General features: G+C 17.0%; 4 protein-coding genes across 4 annotated transcripts, besides 52 other annotated features; 3 read left to right on the top strand and 1 right to left on the bottom strand. All coding sequences in view use genetic code 6, as the record gives it.

The window, feature by feature from the left end:
* Positions 1 to 7: 7 nt before the first annotated feature.
* Positions 8 to 34: a microsatellite.
* Positions 35 to 379: 345 nt separating this feature from the next.
* Positions 380 to 440: a microsatellite.
* Positions 404 to 459: a microsatellite.
* Positions 460 to 1345: 886 nt separating this feature from the next.
* Positions 1346 to 1378: a microsatellite.
* Positions 1379 to 1971: 593 nt separating this feature from the next.
* Positions 1972 to 2037: a microsatellite.
* Positions 1978 to 2036: a microsatellite.
* Positions 1991 to 2044: a microsatellite.
* Positions 2045 to 2680: 636 nt separating this feature from the next.
* IMG5_162970 (polysaccharide deacetylase, putative) lies at positions 2681 to 3231 on the top strand (the record flags this gene model as incomplete). Its single annotated transcript, XM_004030301.1, has 2 exons — positions 2681 to 2962; positions 3041 to 3231. Coding segments are annotated over 2 exons (472 nt in total), but the record flags the coding sequence as incomplete, so codon positions are not given.
* Positions 3232 to 3594: 363 nt separating this feature from the next.
* Positions 3595 to 3632: a microsatellite.
* Positions 3633 to 4224: 592 nt separating this feature from the next.
* Positions 4225 to 4263: a microsatellite.
* Positions 4264 to 5315: 1052 nt separating this feature from the next.
* Positions 5316 to 5372: a microsatellite.
* A 139-nt stretch (positions 5373 to 5511) lies between these two features.
* Positions 5512 to 5559: a microsatellite.
* Positions 5560 to 5985: 426 nt separating this feature from the next.
* Positions 5986 to 6024: a microsatellite.
* Positions 5991 to 6037: a microsatellite.
* Positions 5998 to 6037: a microsatellite.
* A 2-nt stretch (positions 6038 to 6039) lies between these two features.
* Positions 6040 to 6096: a microsatellite.
* Positions 6095 to 9364, top strand: IMG5_162960 (karyopherin beta 1, putative; the record flags this gene model as incomplete). Its single annotated transcript, XM_004030300.1, has 6 exons — positions 6095 to 6304; positions 6441 to 6560; positions 6599 to 7778; positions 7853 to 8757; positions 9017 to 9181; positions 9237 to 9364. 6 exons carry the CDS (start codon positions 6095 to 6097, stop codon positions 9252 to 9254), a joined length of 2598 nt encoding a protein of 865 aa, XP_004030348.1. The 3' UTR covers positions 9255 to 9364.
* Positions 6322 to 6378: a microsatellite.
* Positions 7806 to 7850: a microsatellite.
* Positions 8795 to 8863: a microsatellite.
* Positions 8859 to 8989: a microsatellite.
* Positions 8865 to 8989: a microsatellite.
* Positions 8870 to 8989: a microsatellite.
* Positions 8910 to 8992: a microsatellite.
* Positions 8920 to 8988: a microsatellite.
* A 2740-nt stretch (positions 9365 to 12104) lies between the features above and the next one.
* IMG5_162950 (hypothetical protein) lies at positions 12105 to 13349 on the bottom strand (the record flags this gene model as incomplete). Its single annotated transcript, XM_004030299.1, has 1 exon — positions 12105 to 13349. A coding segment is annotated over one exon (579 nt), but the record flags the coding sequence as incomplete, so codon positions are not given.
* Positions 13344 to 13396: a microsatellite.
* Positions 13354 to 13379: a microsatellite.
* Positions 13397 to 14611: 1215 nt separating the features above from the next.
* Positions 14612 to 14654: a microsatellite.
* A 23-nt stretch (positions 14655 to 14677) lies between these two features.
* Positions 14678 to 14741: a microsatellite.
* A 114-nt stretch (positions 14742 to 14855) lies between these two features.
* Positions 14856 to 14890: a microsatellite.
* Positions 14868 to 14894: a microsatellite.
* Positions 14895 to 14997: 103 nt separating this feature from the next.
* Positions 14998 to 15044: a microsatellite.
* Positions 15045 to 15773: 729 nt separating this feature from the next.
* Positions 15774 to 15810: a microsatellite.
* Positions 15811 to 15930: 120 nt separating this feature from the next.
* Positions 15931 to 15979: a microsatellite.
* A 230-nt stretch (positions 15980 to 16209) lies between these two features.
* Positions 16210 to 20731, top strand: IMG5_162940 (insulinase family, putative; the record flags this gene model as incomplete). Its single annotated transcript, XM_004030298.1, has 8 exons — positions 16210 to 16529; positions 16742 to 16983; positions 17036 to 18881; positions 19097 to 19765; positions 19943 to 19995; positions 20206 to 20319; positions 20381 to 20494; positions 20724 to 20731. 8 exons carry the CDS (start codon positions 16210 to 16212, stop codon positions 20729 to 20731), a joined length of 3366 nt encoding a protein of 1121 aa, XP_004030346.1.
* Positions 16546 to 16589: a microsatellite.
* Positions 16671 to 16730: a microsatellite.
* Positions 16672 to 16732: a microsatellite.
* Positions 16672 to 16738: a microsatellite.
* Positions 16985 to 17021: a microsatellite.
* Positions 18955 to 19007: a microsatellite.
* Positions 18973 to 19095: a microsatellite.
* Positions 19044 to 19095: a microsatellite.
* Positions 20169 to 20199: a microsatellite.
* Positions 20490 to 20614: a microsatellite.
* Positions 20500 to 20609: a microsatellite.
* Positions 20527 to 20585: a microsatellite.
* Positions 20551 to 20613: a microsatellite.
* Positions 20732 to 21149: 418 nt separating the features above from the next.
* Positions 21150 to 21191: a microsatellite.
* Positions 21160 to 21253: a microsatellite.
* Positions 21193 to 21259: a microsatellite.
* A 491-nt stretch (positions 21260 to 21750) lies between these two features.
* Positions 21751 to 21804: a microsatellite.
* Positions 21752 to 21816: a microsatellite.
* Positions 21768 to 21818: a microsatellite.
* Positions 21783 to 21828: a microsatellite.
* Positions 21829 to 23233: the final 1405 nt, after the last annotated feature.

Raw genomic sequence — 23233 nt, 5'->3', positions numbered from 1 at the left:
ATTAATAATTTATTATTTATTATTTATTATTTATAGATACATATTTTAATTTTTCATTTATTATATTATGAAAATAAAAACATTTAATACTTTTATGAAATTTTTAAATCTAATAAATTTAATAAAAAAATTATAATATAAATTAATTTACAATAATTTTACTATAAAAAAATGAGATTTTTTTTTTTAAATAAAGAATAATTAATTTTTCATTACTTTATAATTTATTATAAAATAAAAGAAAAGAAAATAAAAATGATTATTTAATTAAATACTTAAAAATCTATTAATTTTTTTTTTTTTAATTTTAAAAAATTATTTGAGATAATAAATAAGTAAATTTATTTAATTTTTAATAAAGTAAAATAAATAATATTTTTTTAAAAAATAGATTAAATTATAGAAAATATTTAAAATAATAATAATAATTATAAAAAATAAAATAAATTAAAATTAATATGTAAACATTTATTTTTAATTTATAATAATTTAAATATTTTCATTTTTAAAAATAAAATTAAATAATACCAATATATAAATTATATTTATACTAGTTTAAAAAAAAAAGTAAAATAAAAATACTATATTGTAATTTTTCATTTGAACTATTTCAATATCAATTTTTAACAAGTAAATTTTAATCATAATCATATTTAATTAAAAATATTTTATTTTTTACTAAAGCTATGATATAAAAAACATAAGATTCATCTATATAAATACAGCTTTTTGATTCTTCTTAATATGAAGTTATTTCTAAAAATATAAAGTTTAATAATAACCTTGGATATTGTTATGTAAAACTAAATAATTAATATTAATATAATATTTCTTCTGTATAAAATTAAATAAAAAGCTAACTATAACTTAATAAAATAAAATAAATATAATATATAAGTTAATTTTTAAAATGCTAAAAGCCTTTTATCTGAAAAAAATATCGAATGCTTAATAAAGAAAGATTATCTTTTATTTATTTAAAAAATTGAAAACCTAAATAATTAATTTATTTTTGAATAATTAAGGTAATAACTTTATTACAATAGAAGTTAATTATAAATAAAAGATTCTCAAAAAACAATTAAATATGCTGATTTTTGTAATATTTAGTTTAAAGATTCCGACGATAAATAAAAATATGAACTTTTTTGTGAATAATTAAAAAAATGCTTTTATCTTTATATAAATGGTGATTATAAAGCTCTTAATAATAATACTGTTTTTATAAAAGATTGGGACGAGATATTGTCTTGTAGATAAGTTAGTTATAAATACAAATCTAAAAATGTAGATTTCGATAAAATAAACGATAGTCAAAAAATATATGCAAAAAATTAAGATACATAATTTTTAAATAAATAAATTATTTATAATAAATCTAAATATGTAATTTAGTTTATATTAAAACTTCTTGATTAAGAAAATATAAATTAACTAACAATTCCTGAAGGCTACAATAGCTTGATATTAAGAATAAAAGAAAAAAGAAAAAAAAAAGTAAAAGAAATATAAATAGCTAAAGTATATTTTATAATCATTTACATTTTAATTGTTTGTTTTTAAAATTAAATGAAAAAAATATGAATTATTTTTAATAAAATTCTAAATTTAAAAAGCTACACGAATATGTATTTGAAACATCTGATATAGAATCTGATTACGAAATACACAAGATTAATTTGATTAAAGAAATAATAACGAAGGTTATACTAAAATAAATTATAATTATAAATTAAAAAAATAATTAATAAATTTCCTATACAATCACTAAATTATAAGCAGTAATCAAAACTAGTTTATTTTAGGAAGATTCTAGATTGCATTAAGAAATTATAAGTAGGATAATTTGTTATTAAGTTTTGAAAATTTATATTAATAGATATCAAAATAAAATTTAGTAATTTGATAAAGAATATTAGCAAAATATATTTTTTACTTAGAAAAAAGAAAATATATATATGTATAAATATAATTATAATTTATATTAATATATTATATATATATTTTTATATATAATTATTTATTATAATATTTATTTTTTATAGTTATTTGTAAATTTTATTTAATAATTTAAAAATATTACTCTTAATAAAGAATTACTGATATTGATAATAGTATTGATATGGAAAAAAATTTTCTTTAATTTTTTCATAATAAATTTGAATTTTACTATTGTAATTAAATCTTTCATATTTAAAAAAATATATAAAATTAATTATTAATTGATAAAATTATTTATTATATTTTTTTATTTAATTTTTTAAATATAAAATAATTTTATTTTGCTATTAATTATTTTTATTAATTAAATTATTTATGTAAACTATAAAGCTAATTTTATATTTTAATATCTAATAAAATAAATGATACAAAATATTTTCATTTTATTTTCATAATATCATAAATTTTTTAAAAAATAAAATTATCCCTATTTTTAAAATTATATTATATATTAATAATATATTTATATTAATTTAATGTTGTAATCTTCTTTTATAATAAATCATAATTCAGATTTTGAATAAAAAACAATATATTTGACTTTTGACGATGGTCCAACTTAATGGACACCTGAAATTATTGATTTATTAGAAAAATATAATATAAAAGCTACATTTTTTATAAACAGTTGTGAATGGACAGGCACAGCAGAATATGCAAAAGAAACAAATAATTTTCATGGATTACTAAAACACGAAAAATTGCTATAAAAAATGGTAAAATCTGGTCATAGTTTAGGTAGTCATTGCCATTAACATTTTGATTTAAGAAAGCTTTCAGATGAGCAAATAATTTATTAAATTGAAACTTTCTAAAAAGCAATTGATGAGGTTTTCCAAAAACAATATTAAGCATGCTTGATAAGACCTCCTTTTGGCGGATGTGATAAAAGAGTTAATTAAATTGTTAATAAATATGGAGTTGTTTGCTTATGGAATTTAAATTCAAGTGATTCTTCTGAGTAAATTTTTAATAAAAATATATAATTTTTATATTTAATATATTTTTTTAATATATATATATAATAAAAATATAAAAGATGGGAATAAGGTGAATGGATATGCTATAAAGAAGGAGTTTTTAGACTTTCAGATAATTAAAAGGAAAATTTCCCTTTAAAATATGAATAAAAATGTTACAGGATTTATGATTAAATTAAGAATAAATGCGAATAAAATCCAAATTAAGGTCAATGTATTTTATTTCATGACACTCACAACACTTCTGTTGATATTCTTGAATAAGTTATTTAGTATTTGTTGGATTAATAATATCAATTTAAAAATCTGGATTAGTATTGTGAATGGAAATGGAATTTAAAAGCTTCACAATGTAAAGTTAAATGAAAAACATATTTATTTTTAAATAATTAATTTTATTTATATTATTGAAGTTTTTTTAAAAAAAATAAATAAAATTAGTTTTTTATTTGGAAAATAAAAAATAAATATTCTTATCTTAATTTTTAAATAAACTATCTTTTTATATTACTAAGTATAATATTAAAAGATTTTATATAACCTTAATGCATTTTAAAATTTTAAATTTATAAAATATATTTATTAATGTGTCGTTTTTACATATATACATATTATTAAGAAAAAAAAAATTAAGAAAAAAATAATAATTAAATTATTAAATAATTATAATGTTTTTGTTAATTAATATACTAACCATTTATATATAATATTATTGACTCGAAATATGTTTTTCTATTTATAAACAAAAATTTACTTCGTTTTTTACTATTCTTAAAATAAAACTATTTTACTATTATAATATATATATATCTTCCTTTTTAATAATATAATTTATATATTTCTAATTAAAATTTATGGTTTATTAAGGATTAAAAGTTTAATATTTATTTAATTCATGAAACTTATATAAATCTTGCTTATCTCTAATTTTTTAAAACCTAATAAAGAATCCAAAAAAATTAATGTAGTATTTTATGTTATTTAAAAACTTATTATATTAGAATTTTATTAATAAATTAAGCTTTATAATATAAACTTTTATCATTATTATCATATAAAAATTTATTTAAATTTTTTTGGTTTAAAAAAATCTAAATTTCATTAGTCTCATTATTTACAAATACATATCTATAGTTAAGTAAAATATTTGCTTTAAAATTAAATTTTTTCCTCAACTGTATTATAATTAATATCCAACACTGATATATTAAGTAACTTTTTTTAAAAATACATTACTTTATTCAATATATATATTATATAATTTAATATATATCTTATTAATATATAAAAATATACATAATAGTAATAATTATTCAATTATTTATTAATTAACTGAAAAACCATAAGTAAATTTATGAAGGTGGCTATCATTCTCAACCAAAAATACTCATAAAAAATATAAAAAAAAAAATTCTGTAAATTCTCGGTAAACAATTTAATAATCTTTCTTGTCTTATAGATTGTCTTATTTCTATTATTTATTTATTAAACTAGTTTTATTCTTTCTAGTAAATATAATTTTTGGTTTTGATAAAGGATTTAATATTTGGTATATTCACAAGGTACTCAAATATTTTAATAAAACATTTGATTTTTTTAAGTAAAGATTTTTATTATTGTAATAAATAAAGTAATTCAATATTCTTAATGTATTAAGGATTAATTTCAAGATATATTTTATATAACTTTTTGTTATAAAAAAGTTAAATAATATACTATTATTTTTTTATTTTTTTAATTATAAAAAAGTTAAAAAATATATTTTTTATTTTGTTTTATCTAATTCATTCTAAAAACTATCATTATATTTAGTAATTTTTTAATAATTAAATAATGATATCATTTTTTACAGCTATATTATTTGCTTTTTTTCTTTATAAACATGTATTATTTATTACTGGATTTCTATAATCAAATATCTGTTTATTAATTTTAGTTTCATTGCTCTTTTAACTTTATTATGTATTTTAATTATATTATTCTTTACTTTTAATGAATTAATTTTATATTTATTAAATAGTTACTTTAATTTATCTATAAAAAATTAATATAATTTAATTGTTTTATTTATATTCATACACTAGAAATTAGAAATTGTGTTTATGTTTAATAATTAGTTTTAAATATAATTTATTATATAATATAAATAAAAAATAATGTTTTATATTAATTAATTTATTTAAAAAACAAATTTTAATTCGATACTTTAATAAAAATTTTTCTAGTTTTTTTTATATTAGTTAGTTTTAAATTAATATTATAAAAAAAAATTTCTTTAACATTATTTAATTTTATAATTATTAATTACTTTATCAGAATTTCTTAAATGATTTATATTTTAAATTATTTTATAATAATATTTATTTTAAATTTCTTTATAGATATTTTTTAATATAAACAGTAAAAAATATATTTTAATTTTTGATTAATAAGTGAATCTTTATATTTATAAATTATAGTATTTATAAAATATTTTAATGTATAAAAATATAATTAAAATGAAAAAAAAATAAAAAGAAATATATTAAATTATAATATATATATATATATATATATATATATATATATATATATATATTTTAATTTTTAATTTTTTTTTTTTCTGCTAATAATACTAAACAATTTTTATTTTTTTACTAAAAAAGTGTTAAAAAAATACAAATAATTAATTTTGTATTATATAGTTAATTTAGATTAATAATATTATTTTTTAAAAAGATTTTATTTACAATTTAACATAAATAAAATAGTTTTTAATAAAATTGATATAAATAATTATCTTTTTTTAATATAATAAAGAGAAATTTTAAAAATCCATTAGTTATTTTTATTTTATAAAAATATTTATTATATTAAGAATTATAAAATTATTTAATACATAGCAAATTTAAAATTAAAGCTATATAAAAAATACAAAATTATTAAAATTAATTACTATAAAATTAACAAAAATAAATTACTATAACCTATACAATCAAAAAGACAAATAAGGAAAAAAATCTTTTATTAATATTTATATATATAATTATATTTATATTTATATATTTATATATATAAGAAAATAAAAAGAAATAAAATTACACTAAAATAAAAAAATATATAAATAATATAAAATGAATACTTTAGTTGAAAATTTAAAATTATGCTATAATAGTACAAACTAAAATTAAAGACAAGTAGCTGAATAATAATTAGTCCAAGCCCGTTTAATTGACCCTTAGAATTTTTTTACAGTATTAGTCCAAGAATTCATAAATAATAATAATGACACTTAATTCAGGTAATTTTGTTGCACTTTAATAAATGTTTCAATTCACACACAAGTAAATAGTTTATACAAAATAAAAAATATAAAAAAATTAATAATTAAAAAATAAAAAAAATTATTAATAAAAAACTTGATATTTTAACATTTATAAAAATAAATATACTTTAAATATAAATTAATAAAAAAAATAGAATAACTAAAAATAATTCCTCTGGAATACACTAGAAGATGGCTTAAAAGAAAGTATAAAAGCTTAACTTCTATAATAAATGGTTACTACAATTCCTTATATTCAAAAAGCTTGTGCAAACGTAAAAAAGAAAAAAATTCTAAAAACAAATAAAAAAAGGCAATATCTACAATATGTACTTTAGAAATTCCCCAAAATAAATGGACAAACCTCATCCCAGACCTGACTTGTAGCACTTAATAAAATAACGACCCTTAAATCCGCAAGGCTGCAATATTAACTCTTGGCTAGATTTGTGATAAATTTAAGCAACATAAATTAGGGACCACATTAGACCAAAAATCTAAAGAAAACATGCTTACAGGTATTCTTATTGGCCTTTAAGAGGACGAAAAAGATTTAGAAATAAAAACTAATTCTATAATAGCTCTTGGTGACTGTGTAGAATTCATGAAAGACATTTTTTCACAAAAAGCGGTAAGAGATTATTCCACAAGTGTTCTTTTATAGGCTTTATAAAACAAAAACGAAGACATAAAAAAACTTGCATTACAACGATCATCTGACTACGTCAAAGTTTTATACGAAGACTTCTCTGAATATATCCCAGCATTCTTAAATGCCACAACTTTAGCCATAAATGATCCAAATGAAGAAATGTCATGCCCTGCAATGGAAATATGGGCAACAATAGCCACTGAATATCACGAAAGAAGGGAATAAAACGAATAAGTAAACCGTATAGACTAACAAACGATTCCCAACCCGAATCATTTTGCCAATATATTCGAAAATTTAGCCCAATTACTACTAAAAAATCTCACTAGAAATTCAGAAGAAGACGATTTTGAATCCTAAGTCTAAGAAGGTGCCTAAAAAACCTTAGGAGCATTAGTAGAAGTTATTGGAGATCCTATAATACCTATTTTTACAGTTTTTATTTCCAATACAATTGCTGGTTAAGACTGGAAATATAGATAAGCAGCCTGTTTGGCTTTTTCTTGTTTATTAGAGGGAATTTCCAAAGGGGCTATTAATTAATTAATTTTAAAGGCTTTTTCTGAATTTGTTAAAACTTTACTTGATAAAGAAGAAAAAGTTAAAGAAAGTGGTGCTAAATTACTATAGAGAATTGCTGAATTTCACCCTGAGTGTATTTTAATGAGGGTTGGGTGGGAAAATGAATTAGAAGTGATTGTAAACGCGTTAAAAGATAAGGCTTTTGTGTCAAAATATATATGCAATTTTTTTAGTTTCTTAGCTGAAAATGTAGAAATTAATAAACAAAATGCTATTCTTAATCATGCTGATGTTATTATTTAAAAGTTAATTGAAAACGGTAAATTATTATTATATAATATATATATATATTTGTTTATATTTGTTTATATTTATTTATTTTTATTATATAAGCTGTTAGGAATGATATAAAATAACAAGATTATTTCCTTATAGAAAAATCTTTTATGGCAATTTTAAATTTAATACATTTCTCGAGAAATCCAATTTTAGGTAAAAAATATTTAGATTTATTCCTCCCTTAATTCTAAACAACATACCAAATGGTTGATGAAAGGAAATAATTTTTATAATCAGGAATATTATCAGCAATTCACGTAATATAAAATATAAAATATAAATATAATTAAAAATAAAAATAGGCCTGTGAATTAACTTTAATTGATAAATTAGACTTAAATACAGCCAATATGATATTATAATTAACAATATCTTACTTTTAATAAATAAAAAACGTAGATAGTGATGGTATGTATTTGATAAGTGGTTTAGCCTAATGTATAGGTCCAAATTTTAATAATTACATAGATTAAATATGGCCATTTATAACTCACGCATTAATCGAAAGATAATAAGATTTAGATTTATTTAAAACATGCATGGGAACAGTTTCAGATATTTCTAGGGCTATAGAAACAAAAATAAGTTCTAAAATTGAAATTTTAAATATTTTATTAAGTTTACTTGAATCTCCTACTTTTGATAAATATAATAAATTGCATATTTTTAATTGTGTAGGAGATATTTTCTTAGCAGCTAAAAATCATGCAAATCCTTATTTAGATAAATTACTCAATTTATACGATATTGGATTTGTCGCTTGTTAGGAATTCTAACTGTCTACAGATTAAGAATTATAAGACTATGGGGAATAACTTAAAGAGAGATTAATCGAATCTTATATTTTCGTTTTACATGGACTTAATGATGAAAATTAAAATAAAAAAATACTTAATAATACTCAAAAAATAGTTCATTTTATTAAATAAACATCGGATAAAAACTTACATCCTACAGTGGTAATTTTTTTCTTAAATTTATATTATTTTTTTATTAAATTTAATTTAATTTAATTTAATTTAATTTAATTTAATTTAATTTAATTTAATTTAATTTAATTTAATTAAATATTATATATAATATATATAACTATTAATATATTCATAATTAAATATTTTAAAATATATTATAATATATATATATATATATATATATATATATATTTATATATATATATCTATTATATATATTTTATTTATTCATTTTTATTATTTTAAGGATTATATTAAATATTGTTTAACTTTGCTTGTTGATATTGCTAATTTCTATAAAAAAGATGTTAGTGGACTTATAAATACTGATTTAACTAGAAACTTAATTTTAATTTTAAAAAAATTCGAGTAATAATAAGATGTTTTGGATTTAATTAGTTATGCTGAATAAGTAGTTTTATATATTTTTTTTTATTTTATTTATTTTAAAATATTATAATTAATAGATACTAAGAGAAATTTGATAAATAATGCATTTTTTTTTAATTATATAAAAAAAGAAATATTATTATATTTATTTTTTTGTTTTATTTTGATATATATTTTTTTTTTTAATTTATAAGTTTATATATTTAAAGATATTAAAATTATTTAAATAATATAATATATCTTTTTTAAAAAAAAATATTATATTTATGTATAATATTATATATCTTAATTTTTTTTTTTTAGAATTTTATATTTTATTTTAAAACCATAACATAAAAATGAAAATAAAACCAATATTATCTTTTTTTATAAAAAAAAACTCGAAATTTTTTTCTTTTTTTGTAAATTTTAACAAAAGTTTAATTTATTTCTTATAAAAATGCTTAATTTTTTTTTAATGTATATTTTTAAAAAATTAAGCATCGTATTTTAAATAATTTTTATTTTCTATTCTATATTACTTTTTACATTTTAACTTTCCCAAATATTTCTCCCGCCAATAATTTTGATTAAATTTTGTCTAAATTTACAATAATTTCTAAAAAATCAAAAAATCTTAACTTAAAAACATACATTAATTATGTACGTAGTACATAAACTTTATATAATTTTTTTTTTCCCAAAGAAACTTATACATCGAATTTTATACAACTACAAAGTTCTTTTAAAGGATAAAAAGAATATCAAAAAATCAATTCTACACAACATATTTATAACTATTATATTTCACTTTTATTTATTCTTTTAAGCAAGATATCCTTATAAAGTTAAGTATTTAGGAATTTTATAAGACTTTTCAGAAAACAGAAACTTCAATTCCATTTATTATAATCAAATGAAACTTATAAGTAAGTAAAGAATTATAGAAATATTAACTAAAAACTTATTTTTATTCACCTTTTAATAAAGATATTTATTTGAATTTTTCTTAGTAATTTTAATTTGATGGAGATATAAATTTTATGAATTTCTGAAATCAATATATTAATATTTTACATTTATTTTTAATAAAAAATTAATTATTTAGAGTTTTTTTCTTTTATAACATTAAAAAATTAATTTTACAATATTACCTATTTTTTGAATAATAAAAAGATATTCTTTTATATTTTAAAGCCTCTTAAATTGATTTTTAGAATTTTTAAAAAACATGAAAAAGCTAATTTTAATACTAAATTTAAACGAAAATTGCAGAGTTTTAATATATTTACTTAAAAAATACTTATAAATACAATAATAAATATATTATAATAAAAAATAATATCCAAATCTTAATAAATGAAATTATAAATAAAAAAATAAGATGTATTTTTTAATATAAATATATATATTTTTTTTTCATATCATTTCAACCAATATAATGTAGTCCCTTTATTTTTATATGCTTTTATATTATTTTATTATATCATAAATACTTTATCAAAATATAAAGCTGATTTTTCACATTATTTTAATTAAAAATACATACATCCAGTTTATTAATAAGCAAGTGGGAAAATCTTTATAAATTTAATTGGCTTTTTAAAAAATTCAATAGATTCCATTAATTTGAGGAAAGTAATTAAAAAAAATATTTCTTATAATGAAACAAAGCCTAAAAGTTTAAAGTATTTTATTAGATTTTTATTTCTTGATATATAATTTATTTTTATATTCATATATTAATTATTTATAAAAAATTTTTGTAAAGATTATTATTAATTGTATATTATGACATTGTTTTATTATAATATAAATAATGATTTAAAATAAAATCTACATAAATATTAAAAATATATCTTTAAATTTATAAACAATATAATAATATTATATCAAATTTTAATTTATATTATATTAAAAACATACGAATTTTATTTCTTTATCAAATTTATAAAAGATATATTTTATAATATTAATTTATTATTATATGTAATTATAATAATTTTTTTATATATAAAAGATTTATTTATTAGATATTATTTTTATTAATATTAATATTTTTTAAATCTTTTTTATAATTAAATTTAATAATTATTGTATATACTTATATTTTTTTTTATAATATTTAATTTTATAAAATTATATTAGCAATATTTTATTTGTTAAAGTTTGAAATCAAAAATCTATTTTTTAATTTAAATGAGTTAAAAAAAATAACTTGATTATATATTATCAAGTAAATATTATATCAGTGCAAAAGTATATTTTTTAATAAAGCAAAAAGTAGCAATTATTTAATAAATAAAGCATCTAATTATTCCGAAAAAACTCTAATTTAATGTTACAATTAATTAAAATAAATAAATATTTTTTTATTTATAATTATTAAAATATAAAAACTTATATACTAACTCCTTTGTTTATACTAAAATTTTTAAATTAAAATATTAACCTTTGCTAGCAATTATGTATTTTTTTTTTAAAAAAAAAAAAACTAAAAAATAATCATAATAATATATAAATATAATCTAAAATAATATATGGAATAATAAGATTAAAGATAAACCTTAAAAAAAATAAAAAAATAGCTAATTTATTTTAATATGAAACGAATGCAATAAAAAAATACTTTGAATAAACACAAAAACTCTAAAATCAAAATTATTATAAATTAAAGCCAATAGACTAAAAAAAATTAGAATAAAATAATTCAAAAGAAATAAAAGATTATGAAAAAGACGAATATTTTTTTAGCCAAAAAAAAGCATAACAAACTTAATTAATTTTCCTAAAATCAAAAATGGCAAAAAAAAAAAAACTCCAAACAATAAAAGGTTTTTTAAGAAATGAATGAAAAGGTTTGTCACAAACAACAGAATAAATATAATTTCATTATAAATAAAAAAGGGAAGATTTTCAGCATTATTAATTAATTCTATACATAAAAAAAATAAAAATGCAATAATATAATAATTCAAATACACAAAAAAGCATCTATTCAAATTTCCCTTATAAAGCACATTTAAAACAATTCTCCTATAAACACTTTATATAAAACCTTACAAACGGTAACTATATAAATCTCTAAAAGTCCCTATTCCACATTCTAGAGAAGAACCACAGTCTATTTCAAATAATTCTTAAATTAAAAAAAATTATATAATCTGTATGAAACATGCACTCATATTTATACTTAACAGACGTTTTCCACACTATAATCAATGAAATCTTTCAAATATTAAACTGCGATCAAGCTTTAGTGTTTCTCATCGACCTTCGCCGAAATGAACTCTGGACGAAAGTGACCAAAAACTCAAAATATATTCGGGTGAAAATCATTCAAGGAATAGTTAGAGTTGTAGCCTAAAACAGAGTAATATTAAATATTTTAGACACAAATTAAGGTGAGAGGTTCAATAGAGAATTAGATAAAAGAAATAGCTATAGGACAATGTCTGTTTTATGTGTTCCTATAAAAGATTAATAATATATTATAGGATTACTTTAAGTTATAAATAAGCAATCAAGAGATTTCTTTACTAAATAAGATTAGTGGCTTAGTTAAGATTCTGACTTAATTATCAACTGCAGTTTTGAAGAGTCCACTATATCATTATAAAAGAGAAGTTTTTCATAATTGTCTTAAAATTCTCGTGGATTTCAGTCTAATTCTATCTTAGTGTACTTCTATTTAGAATTTATAGGTTAAAAATTAAAAAAAATCATTAATAAATTAGATACTTTTATTAGGCTATTTTATGGTTTTATGATATTTAAGAAAATAAACTCGTTAATTATTATATATATGAAGAACATAAATTAATAAAAAATATTTCAGATATAAATGTGGGAATTATTTGGTATTTTTTTTGTAAACTCGAAAAGCGAAATTCAACTAAAATGCTACAATAACTAAAAATTTTATTCTATAATAGATATTAATACTTTTATGCTGTACTTATTATGATTAATTAAGAGTAGTATTCTGTTAATAGATTTTTAGAAAAGAAAAAAATAGGAGCTTTGCAGTTTGTTGATTCTAAAGGTCTTGAAAATGAGTATTTAATTAAAAAGAAGATATAGAAGAGTAAAGTGTACTTTTTAAGAAAATACGGACGATTTTTTGTTAAATTTTAGGAAACTTTATAATAAAGATTTTGGAGTAATTTTTTGTATTATTTAATTAATTATTATATTAGAATGTATTTATTTTTCTTTTTCTTTTTTTCTTTTTTTCTTTTATCTTTATTTTATTTTAAAAAAAAATGTTAAGCTAGATTTGGCTTAAAATATTTTTTTTTATTAAAAAAAAAATTATATTTAATAAATTTTCTATATGTATATAAATTTAATTAAAAAAAGAATAATTAATTTTTTTTATATTTTTATGAATAATTAAAAACATATAAAAAATAGTAAGTAAAATAGAAAAAAAAATAATAATAATATATATGCAGTTAAGCTTTTACAAAATAAAAAAATCATTAGTGCTACTATTAACAGTATTAATTTTCTATTGTTTAATTAAAATTAATAAAGTCTGATAAATTATTAACAGTTTTTTAATTTATATCGATATGTATCTATTCAATTTCTTCAATAACCTATTCCAATTGCATTCTGTTTTTCGGATTTTAATGCATCATCCTTATAATAATACTAAGTAATTTATAGACATTATTAATTCCTCCACATTCTTATTCAAAGTCTTTTCTAAAATATTTTATTTAATTAAATAAACCTATGACGTCTTATTTAATAATATATTTATATATAGGATCTTTCATTTAAGGTTTTAAATATTTCTTAGGGTATTATCCAAAAATTAAAACGAAAAAAGTAAGCCCTAAAGAATATATATCAGCCTTTTATAAATCTATATTTTACTATAAATCATCTTCAAAAAAATAATGAATTTCGGGCGGTTAATATAGTAAGTTTCTTTTTTAAAAAATTTAATTGTAGTTCAAATCTCTCAAAGTAGAAGCATTTCCGAAATCACCGAGTACAAAATTAATATTAGATTTAGTATTTATGAATATATTTTCAATTTTTATATCATTATGAGCAATATTAAATTTATGAACATGAATTAATGCTTATGATAGTTATTTTATAAAAATTCAAATAGTGAATATAGGAATTCGATTTTAATTTAGTTTTAAATAATTAATTCCATCAAATTCATATTTCTAAAATTAAATACATTATATTAATTAGTCTTTATTTAATGGATGAAAAATATTTTTATAGTATTTATAAAGTTTAACTATATTAGGATGAATTGGAATTTTATGTTTTAAAATGTTATATTCATTTATTAGTTAATTTATAAGTTAAGTATTTTGGATTAAAGCAATTTTAAAAATAAATTCTTTATCCTACTAAAATATAATAGAATATACTTAATGTCCATAAATATTTTATTATAAAGCACTATATAATTTTTTTTATAAATATGTAAAATATATAAATATATATATTTTATGTTTATTTATATATTTATTTATTTTATTCAATAAAATTATATAGAACTATATTTTTTATTTTTTTTAAATATATTTTTATAAATTTATTTAACATAATTTTTTTTTATTTATTTTTTCGATTCTATTATTTTTAAATTATTTATATTGTATTAAAAATATAATATATATATTATACATTATGTTCGTTATCTTTCTTTATTTCATTATATTTATTTTTATATATTATTATTTTTTAAATTCTTTTTTTTTTAATTTTTTTTTTTAATTATATTAAAGATATAATTTATAAGCCTTATATATAAAAAATTATATGGTTATATTTTAAATAAATTAATAATTAAATTTAAGTCAATAATTAAAATATATAATAAAATAAAACAAATCAATAATTTTAAATAAAAAAAACATATAAATTTTTAATTTAAAATATAAAATTAAAAACTATTTTCAGTAAAATTTTTATTTTTTTAAAATATTTTTTAAATGTATTATATTTAAAATATTTTATATTATATTTATTTTATTAAATATCAACTAAAATATTTATACATACAAAAATAAAATTTGTATTTACTTTTTATTTTAATTGTTTAAATATTATTTATATTATATAAAAAATTTTAAAAAATTATGATTAAATTACATATTTTTATATTATTTAAATATTATTATTTTGTTAATATATTTTTTTTTATATATAATGTTAAAAGATTCATAAATAACTATTTTTTATATTAATTATTTTATAAATAAATAATTAAATATAATTTTTTAAAATTTTTTATATATTATAATCGTATTATTAATTAATTCAAAAATTGATTAAATTAGATATTTATTTAAATTTAAATAATTAATTTAATACACATTTTTTTAAAAAAATCAAAAATGTAAACATTTAAATTTAAAAAACAAACGTATTTTTTAATTTAGAAGATATATTTTTATTAATATATAAAAACTATAATTATTTACTTTTTAATATTAAATATAATTATTAGAATTTTAAGTTTATTTTATTTATTTTAATATTTTTATTTTTTTTTGCATTTTTTTTTAAATAATTTTAAAATTTATAAATATATTAAGAAAAAAATAATTTTATATTTTTATTTCGTTTTTACTATTAAAAAATAAAGATAGATATATTTATTTATTATTATTTATATTTTATTATTTATTTCTTTTAAAAAATAACGTTTTATAATTATAAACATTTATTTTTTTTATAAATAATTTAAATCTAAAAAAGATTTTTTACATAAATATAAGCATATATATATTAAGAAAAAAAAAAAAATTTAAAAATATATTTTTTAAAAAATAAAAAAATATGATATCTTTCAAAAATATAATAAAAAAAATCTTCCAGAAAAAAAGTCAAATTCTCGAAGACGAGGAAGAAAATATAGTTTATAGACCCGAAACAGACATAGATACATAAAGAAAACGTAATTAAAAAGACAAATTTGACGAAGATAACACTTTTATTTAAAAAAACCAACAACTTTTTGAAAAACTATGCATTTTATTTACCATAATAGCACTATTTATAGTTTTAGTAACTATTATAACTATTATAATGTCCACATTTAATGTCCAGAACTATATCAAGAACAAATAATTTTCCGAAAAATACCTAATAAAACCGAAAAACGATGATATAAACAAATACAAGTTATTAGTTCTCCCTAATAACATCTAAGTAATGCTTATAAATAATAACTAAACTTAATTCAGTTCCGTAGCTTTGGATATAAAAGCCGGAAGTTGGCTCGAATAAACAGATACTCCTGGTTTAGCACATTTTCTGGAACATATGTCATTTGTATAATCTGAATAATATCCGGAAAAGTTTTATTTAGATAAAATATTAAGTCGAAACGGCGGGTTATCTAATGCGTAAATTTTTAAATAAAAAAAATTATATATCATTTATTAAAAAATCATAATTCATTTATTTTTTAATATAATTTATTTTGAAAAAAAAAATATTACAGAAAAATTAAAAAAATAATATTATATAAAAATATATACAAACAAATATATTTATTAATATATATATATATATATTTATATATATTAATATATATTTATATATATTTTTATTTTAGATTTACCACAAATGATCATACAAACTACTTTTTTAAAACTAAAACTAGTAGTTTAGAAGAATGTTTAAAAGTATTTGCAAATATGTTCATTTCTCCGATTTTTAATGATGAAGTTATTTAAAAAGAAATAAAAGTAATAGAAAATGAATATTAATTAAATTTAAATTAAGATGAATTTAAAATTAATAAATTATTAACTTTATTATCAGATTAAAAATCACCATTTAGTCGTTTTAGTTTAGGTATATATATATATATATATATATTATATTATATATATGTCTTTTTTTTTAGGCAATTAAAATAGTTTATAAAGTATAAATAATTTATAAGAAAGATTAAAAGAATTCTAAACAAAATATTATGTTGGAAATTTGATGAAATTAGTAATTTATTCAAATGAAGATCTTGAAAAACTCTAATAATATACATAAATATTTGCTTAAATAAAAGATTAACCACAAAATTCATAAAAGCCAGATTTTTCTATATATGGAAAACCCTTAAAGGACCTCGGAAAATTAATAAAGCTAAAATTAAATAGCGAAAACACTCATTTATATTTAATTTATTAACTCAATATAGATAAAAAGGCCTTTAAAAAGCGAGCTTTAGAATTCCTAACTTATTTCCTTGAAAATCGTACCGAAGGTAGTCTATATTATGAATTAAAGGAAAAAATAACTGATATAAATACCTAAATACTCCTACAAGAATCTAAATATGTATTATTTTAAATAACTTTCGTTTTAAAAAAATAATAAATTTAAAAATACAATGAAATAATAAACTCTTTTATAAACTACATTCAATTTATTAAAGAAAAAGGACTTATAGACACTATATATCACGAAAGAGCTAAAATTTCTGACCTAGAATTCACATATAGACAAAAATAAACTTTTTCTGAAAAAGATGTTTCTTAATTTGCATTTAATCTAAATACTTTTAATTATAAAGAAGTCTTTGTTGCAGATAAAATCTTCCAAGAATAATTCGATAAAAAATATGTTTCTTAAATAATTGAATAAATATAAGATTTAGAAAACAATTCTCTTATAATACTCGGTTCTTCTACTTTTGAAGAAGAAAATTCACAAAATAAGGAAAATAATGAAAACACAGATGATTTCTTAACTAATGATATATTTGAAAATGAAGATTCCCTATATAATATATAATATAGTGAAATTAAACTCACAGCTGAATAAATAGAAAATTTGTTAGAAATAAATACTGAAAAAGCCAGTAAATATACTAAAGAACCTAGAAATACATATGTTCCTTTCTAAACTAAATTGGTAGACATTTGTAATTAAAATGATATGTTAATAAATGAGGGAAATATATCAGGTTTATAGGGAGAAAAGTTAAGTTTCGCCTTTTAGAATTTCGATTATAATCCAGACTCTAATGAAGAATGTCTTATTGAAGATTTCTTATAAACAAAAAAAAATCCTTCCTTAATTAAATACGAAAATGGCATTGAAGGTTGGTATAAATTCGATTAATATTATTAAACTCCTAAAAATTTTGGCTATTTTTCCATTTAATTCCCTGAAAGATAAAACGATATTCAATAGGTCGCTTCAGGGTTAGTTTATGCCACTCTTTTTACAGAATTTGTTTCCGAATAGTTATTTTCGGCTATAGAAGCTGGTAATAAGATTGATATTTCATACCAAATGGCATCTTTAAAGATCAAATTAATCGGTTGGAGTGAAAACTTCAAAGAATTAGTACTTTCTTTATTCACTATTTGGGAAAAAATGGAGCTTAACGAAGAAAAATACATACTATCTAAATCGAAAACAATATAAAATTTATAAGAAATGAAATCGTTTACAACCCTTGAACAAGGCGAAAAATTTTTCCTTCCAAAATCGATTTTCGGTACTTTTTACGAACTTGAAGAAATAATAAAAAGTGTACAAAAAATAACGTTCGAAGATATAAAAAATAAAAATGATAAAAATAAAACAAAATTGGTAGCTTTTATCGGAGGTAATATTTAAGCTAAATAAGCTTAAGAAATCCTTAATGAAATTCAAGATATATCTAGTTTTAATACCAATAATTAAGAATATTAACCTAAATAAAAAATACTTAAAATATAGCCATCTAATACATATTAAATAAGGTAAAAATAAAAATATAATTACATCTATATAGAGATATAAATTAAAAAAAAATTAAATATATTAATATTGATTTATAAATATAAATATATATATATATATATATATATATTTATTTATATATATATTATTTTTATATTATTTTAAATATTTAAATATACTTGTTTATTTATTTATATACATATATATATATTTTTTTATTTATTTATTTATTTAGGTAAAAAGTAATTTCTTAAAAAGGTAATTTAAATAGAGCTATAGTAAATTATTATTAATGTGATATTAGAAATAATATAGATTTAGCCAAAATGAATATTATAATTAATAATTTAGATACTTTTTTATATGATTACTTAGGTACTGAATAATAATTAGGTTATATAATAGAAAGTAAATTAGTAACATATGGAAATATAGATGGTTTTTTAATAAAAGTAATGGGAGATAAGAATAAAGTGACTGAAATGAGTAATTATGTAAATAGGGCTTTAATGTATTATAAGTAATAAATAGAAGTGTATATGAATAAATATTTTGAAGAAACTAAAAAGAGTGTATTAGCAGTTTTAAAAAGCCGAAAAAATTCTTTAGAGGAAGATTTGGATTTCAATATTTAATAAATAGAGTAATTTAAGTTTAATTTTTTCGATTTAAATGATTTTATTTTAAAAGTCGAGAGTTTAACAAAAGATGATGTTTTGGATTTTTTCGAGTAAATTTTCTTTGATTAGAAAAAATTAGTTTCAATTTAAGTACATAATTATAATGATAAAATCGTTAAAACTTTATCAGAAGATGATAATATTTCTAATGATTAAATTAAGGTCGTTTTGGATATAAATAAAGATATGGTTGGACTTGAATATTATGAGGTTGAGGCTGATTTGTATTGATTTTTATTTTTTTTAATTTTTAAAATTAATAATTAAATTTGTATTTTTTATTTTTTTTTTATTGTTAATTTTTCTTAGATATTATGATAATATTTTATTTTTATTTTCCAATTTTTTTTTGTTAAAAATAAGATTTTTTTATTTTTAAATAAATTTATACATAAAAAAAGATCTTATTAATAAAAACTAATTAAAAAAATGTTTAACAAATACTAATTTGAAGGTAATTAAAAAACAAAAAACATATAAAAATGATAATAAAGATGGTAAATTAAATTATAAAGAAAAATAAACTGTAAACACTTAATTTGATATATTAAAAAATTACGTATTTAACAGACAATCATCAATACCAAGAATAATATACCATACATTTTTAACAAGTTTTAAATTTAAATATATATAAATATATATATATATATATATAAAAAAGCTGGATTTGGTTTCTTTTTAGGAATGGGAAAAGCAATTATGTAAGATGTACCTAAAATGTCAATGTTGCCAAAACACACATTCGGAGCTTTTGGAATTAGTTTAACATATTTTTGTAAAATAATAATTTTTCTTTATTTACAAATTTAATCTTGAAAAAAAAATAAAAAAAATAGTTACTAATGAAATCGCTAATAGTTACGTAAGAAGAAATTTTGGAAGAGAATATTTGTTTATAAACAATACAATAGCAGCTTTAATAACTAATGTTTTAACATTTACATTTTTATGTAATTATATAAATATATAACTATAAAAATATATAAATATATGGATATATAAATGTATAAATAAATATATATTTATATAAATATATAAATACATAAATACATAAATACATAAATAAATATAAGATTCAAGAAGTGGATAATTAATACCTAGTTTATTAAGAAGTTCAAAATATAGTTGGTCTTTGGCATTGTTTTCATTAGTTTTTGATATTTATATTGTTTTAAAAAGACACATGATATTAGAATAAGGAATCGATTATAAAATACCGGGTATATAAATTATTATTAAAGAATAAAATCTAGACGAAGTATCAGGATATGAAAAGCTGTTAGAAAAAAGAAAAAATGCGTATAATGGATTCTTAAAAGATGAAGATAAAGCAAACTTTAACTACTAAGGAAAATTTAGAAGTATTGAATAAATTAAATCACCAGAAGAAATAAGAAAAGAAGTATAATAACATATATAAAAAGTATTAGGCTAATAAAAAGAAAACAAAGTAAATATAAATGATAATAATTAAGTATAATTATAAGATAATTCACAAAAATGAAAATTAAAAAAACACTAAAAATCTTTTGAATATAATTTTATTTAATTATAAAAAAGAAATAATACGAAATGATTAATATGTATATATTTTTTATATTTTTAATATTAAAAATAATAATTATAAATATATATTAAAATATATATGTATTTAATTAATAATAATAAATATATTATATATATATATATATTTATTAATTATAATAATATTTATTTTCAATCAAATTTTAACTTAAACTCATCTTACTCATCTTCATTATCATTACTACCATCAGACTAATAATTATTCGTATTAGCGGCCTCTTTATCAAAATTAATATTACTATTTGTGGCATTATTATAGCTATCCATATCTTTCTTTTGAATATACTTTTATTTATAAATAGGTTTTTTCTTTTTTCTTACATCCATATTAACTTTTTAAAATTACATGTAATAATCCAAAGTATATTTTTCTTCATCATCTTCAATAATTTTTTATTCAATTTTAGGCAATTATGTATAGCCAATTGTATTTATTTATGTGTTAAATAACGAATTTACTAATTTTTAATAATCTTCATTTGCTTCTTTTGCTGTTTTTCTTTCTTTTCTTTTAAACAATAACACATCTTATAAATCTTCTCTATCTGTGTAATCGTTTTCTGCTAAGTTTTTTTTTATAATTTCTATTTTATCCCATCTTGTAGATTTTTTTTTAACTTTCTATATAAAAAAAAATATTATATAAATATATAAATATAAAAAATATATAATATATTATATAAATATATATTAATTTATTTAATTATTTTAAATATAAAAAAATACAATTCCTAATTTATTTAATATCTAATCAATATCATCTATATTTAATTTTCTTAAATCTTTTTATTTTTATCCTCCATCATCTTCTTCATCCGCATTTTTTTCTTCTTCAATTTCTTCTTCATCTTCCTCTTCTTCTTACTTATTATTTTTCCTATTTTTTTTTTTTAACAAAAATTATCATTATATAAATAAATAATAAATATATACCTTTTCTTTAATGGTTTTTTAATAAAAGAATACCCACCATGTCCTCCTGTGGGATCCCCTAAACCTTATAAAAATAACTTACTTCTATCTTGAGTAAAATTCAATGATAAAGTCCATGGCGTTAAAAAAAGTTCATCATATATAAGTTTCGCTATAGTTTATCCTTTTAAATCATACGGAAACTTCCTCTCATAACAATTTAGGATATTTTTTAATTTATCAGTTGTTCTAAACTATTATAAACCGAAATAATCCTATAAATAATTCACATAAGAAAGCATTTTTTCGAACATACAGGCTTTTTCTGGAGTCAATTCCGGTTCTAGCATATTATCCTCATCTGAATCTAATCCATTGTCGTTTTAAATAAAACATTTGCTTAAATTATAGTCTTATTTTAGATTTTTTTTCTTTATTTCCTATCTGATCTAAGTCTCGTTTAAACACTGGCTAAAATTCTCGATTAAATCTGCCAAAAAAACCCTTTTTTCTGTTTTTATTTTTATCGAAATTAAAGTGTTCATACAATTTTTCATATAAGGAGTTATATCCCTAGATCTAGGCCTATATATGCATTTTTTAGGTTCAATTTACCCTACAGTATATATATAATCAATCGGCCTTAAAAAATACTAACATTTTCCATTCTCTTATTACCTAATAAGCAAAAAATCAGTTTCAGGGGCTTTTTATTTAAATATAGGAGCCCTAAAAAGTTCATTTTCCATAACTGTAATTCCAAAATGTTCTTCGTTATCATGCAATTATCCAAACAATGGTATGTCCTCATTATCTTCTTTAAACTGAACTTTCCCTAAACTGCCTAATGTTTCTTAAATTAATTATTTGAATTTCTAAAGATCCTTTTCGAAATCTTACTAAGATAAATCTTAATTTTTTTCATATTAAATATTATTAATATTATTTGTTTAAGAAAAAACACTCTCAGTATCAGCCAAAAGACTAAACATTTCTTATTTTTTTTAATCATTTTCCATTTTCTTAATAGCTTTATTATAATATACATATCTATATAACTTTGTACTCATTCCTATATTTTAAAGTACCAAAGGATCCTCTTCTATATATTCTGTTAAAGTCACAATGTCTTTTTTAGATGATAAATGTCTTTTTGTTTTAAATATTTTATATGACTCCACTTTTTCCTCACT

This window comes from Ichthyophthirius multifiliis, assembly GCF_000220395.1.
Source record: "Ichthyophthirius multifiliis unplaced genomic scaffold scaff_1120509251222, whole genome shotgun sequence".
Classification (NCBI taxonomy): Eukaryota; Ciliophora; class Oligohymenophorea; order Hymenostomatida; genus Ichthyophthirius; species Ichthyophthirius multifiliis.
The sequence above is the reverse complement of the archived record's forward strand: the minus strand, read 5'-3'. Positions and strand labels throughout refer to the sequence as shown.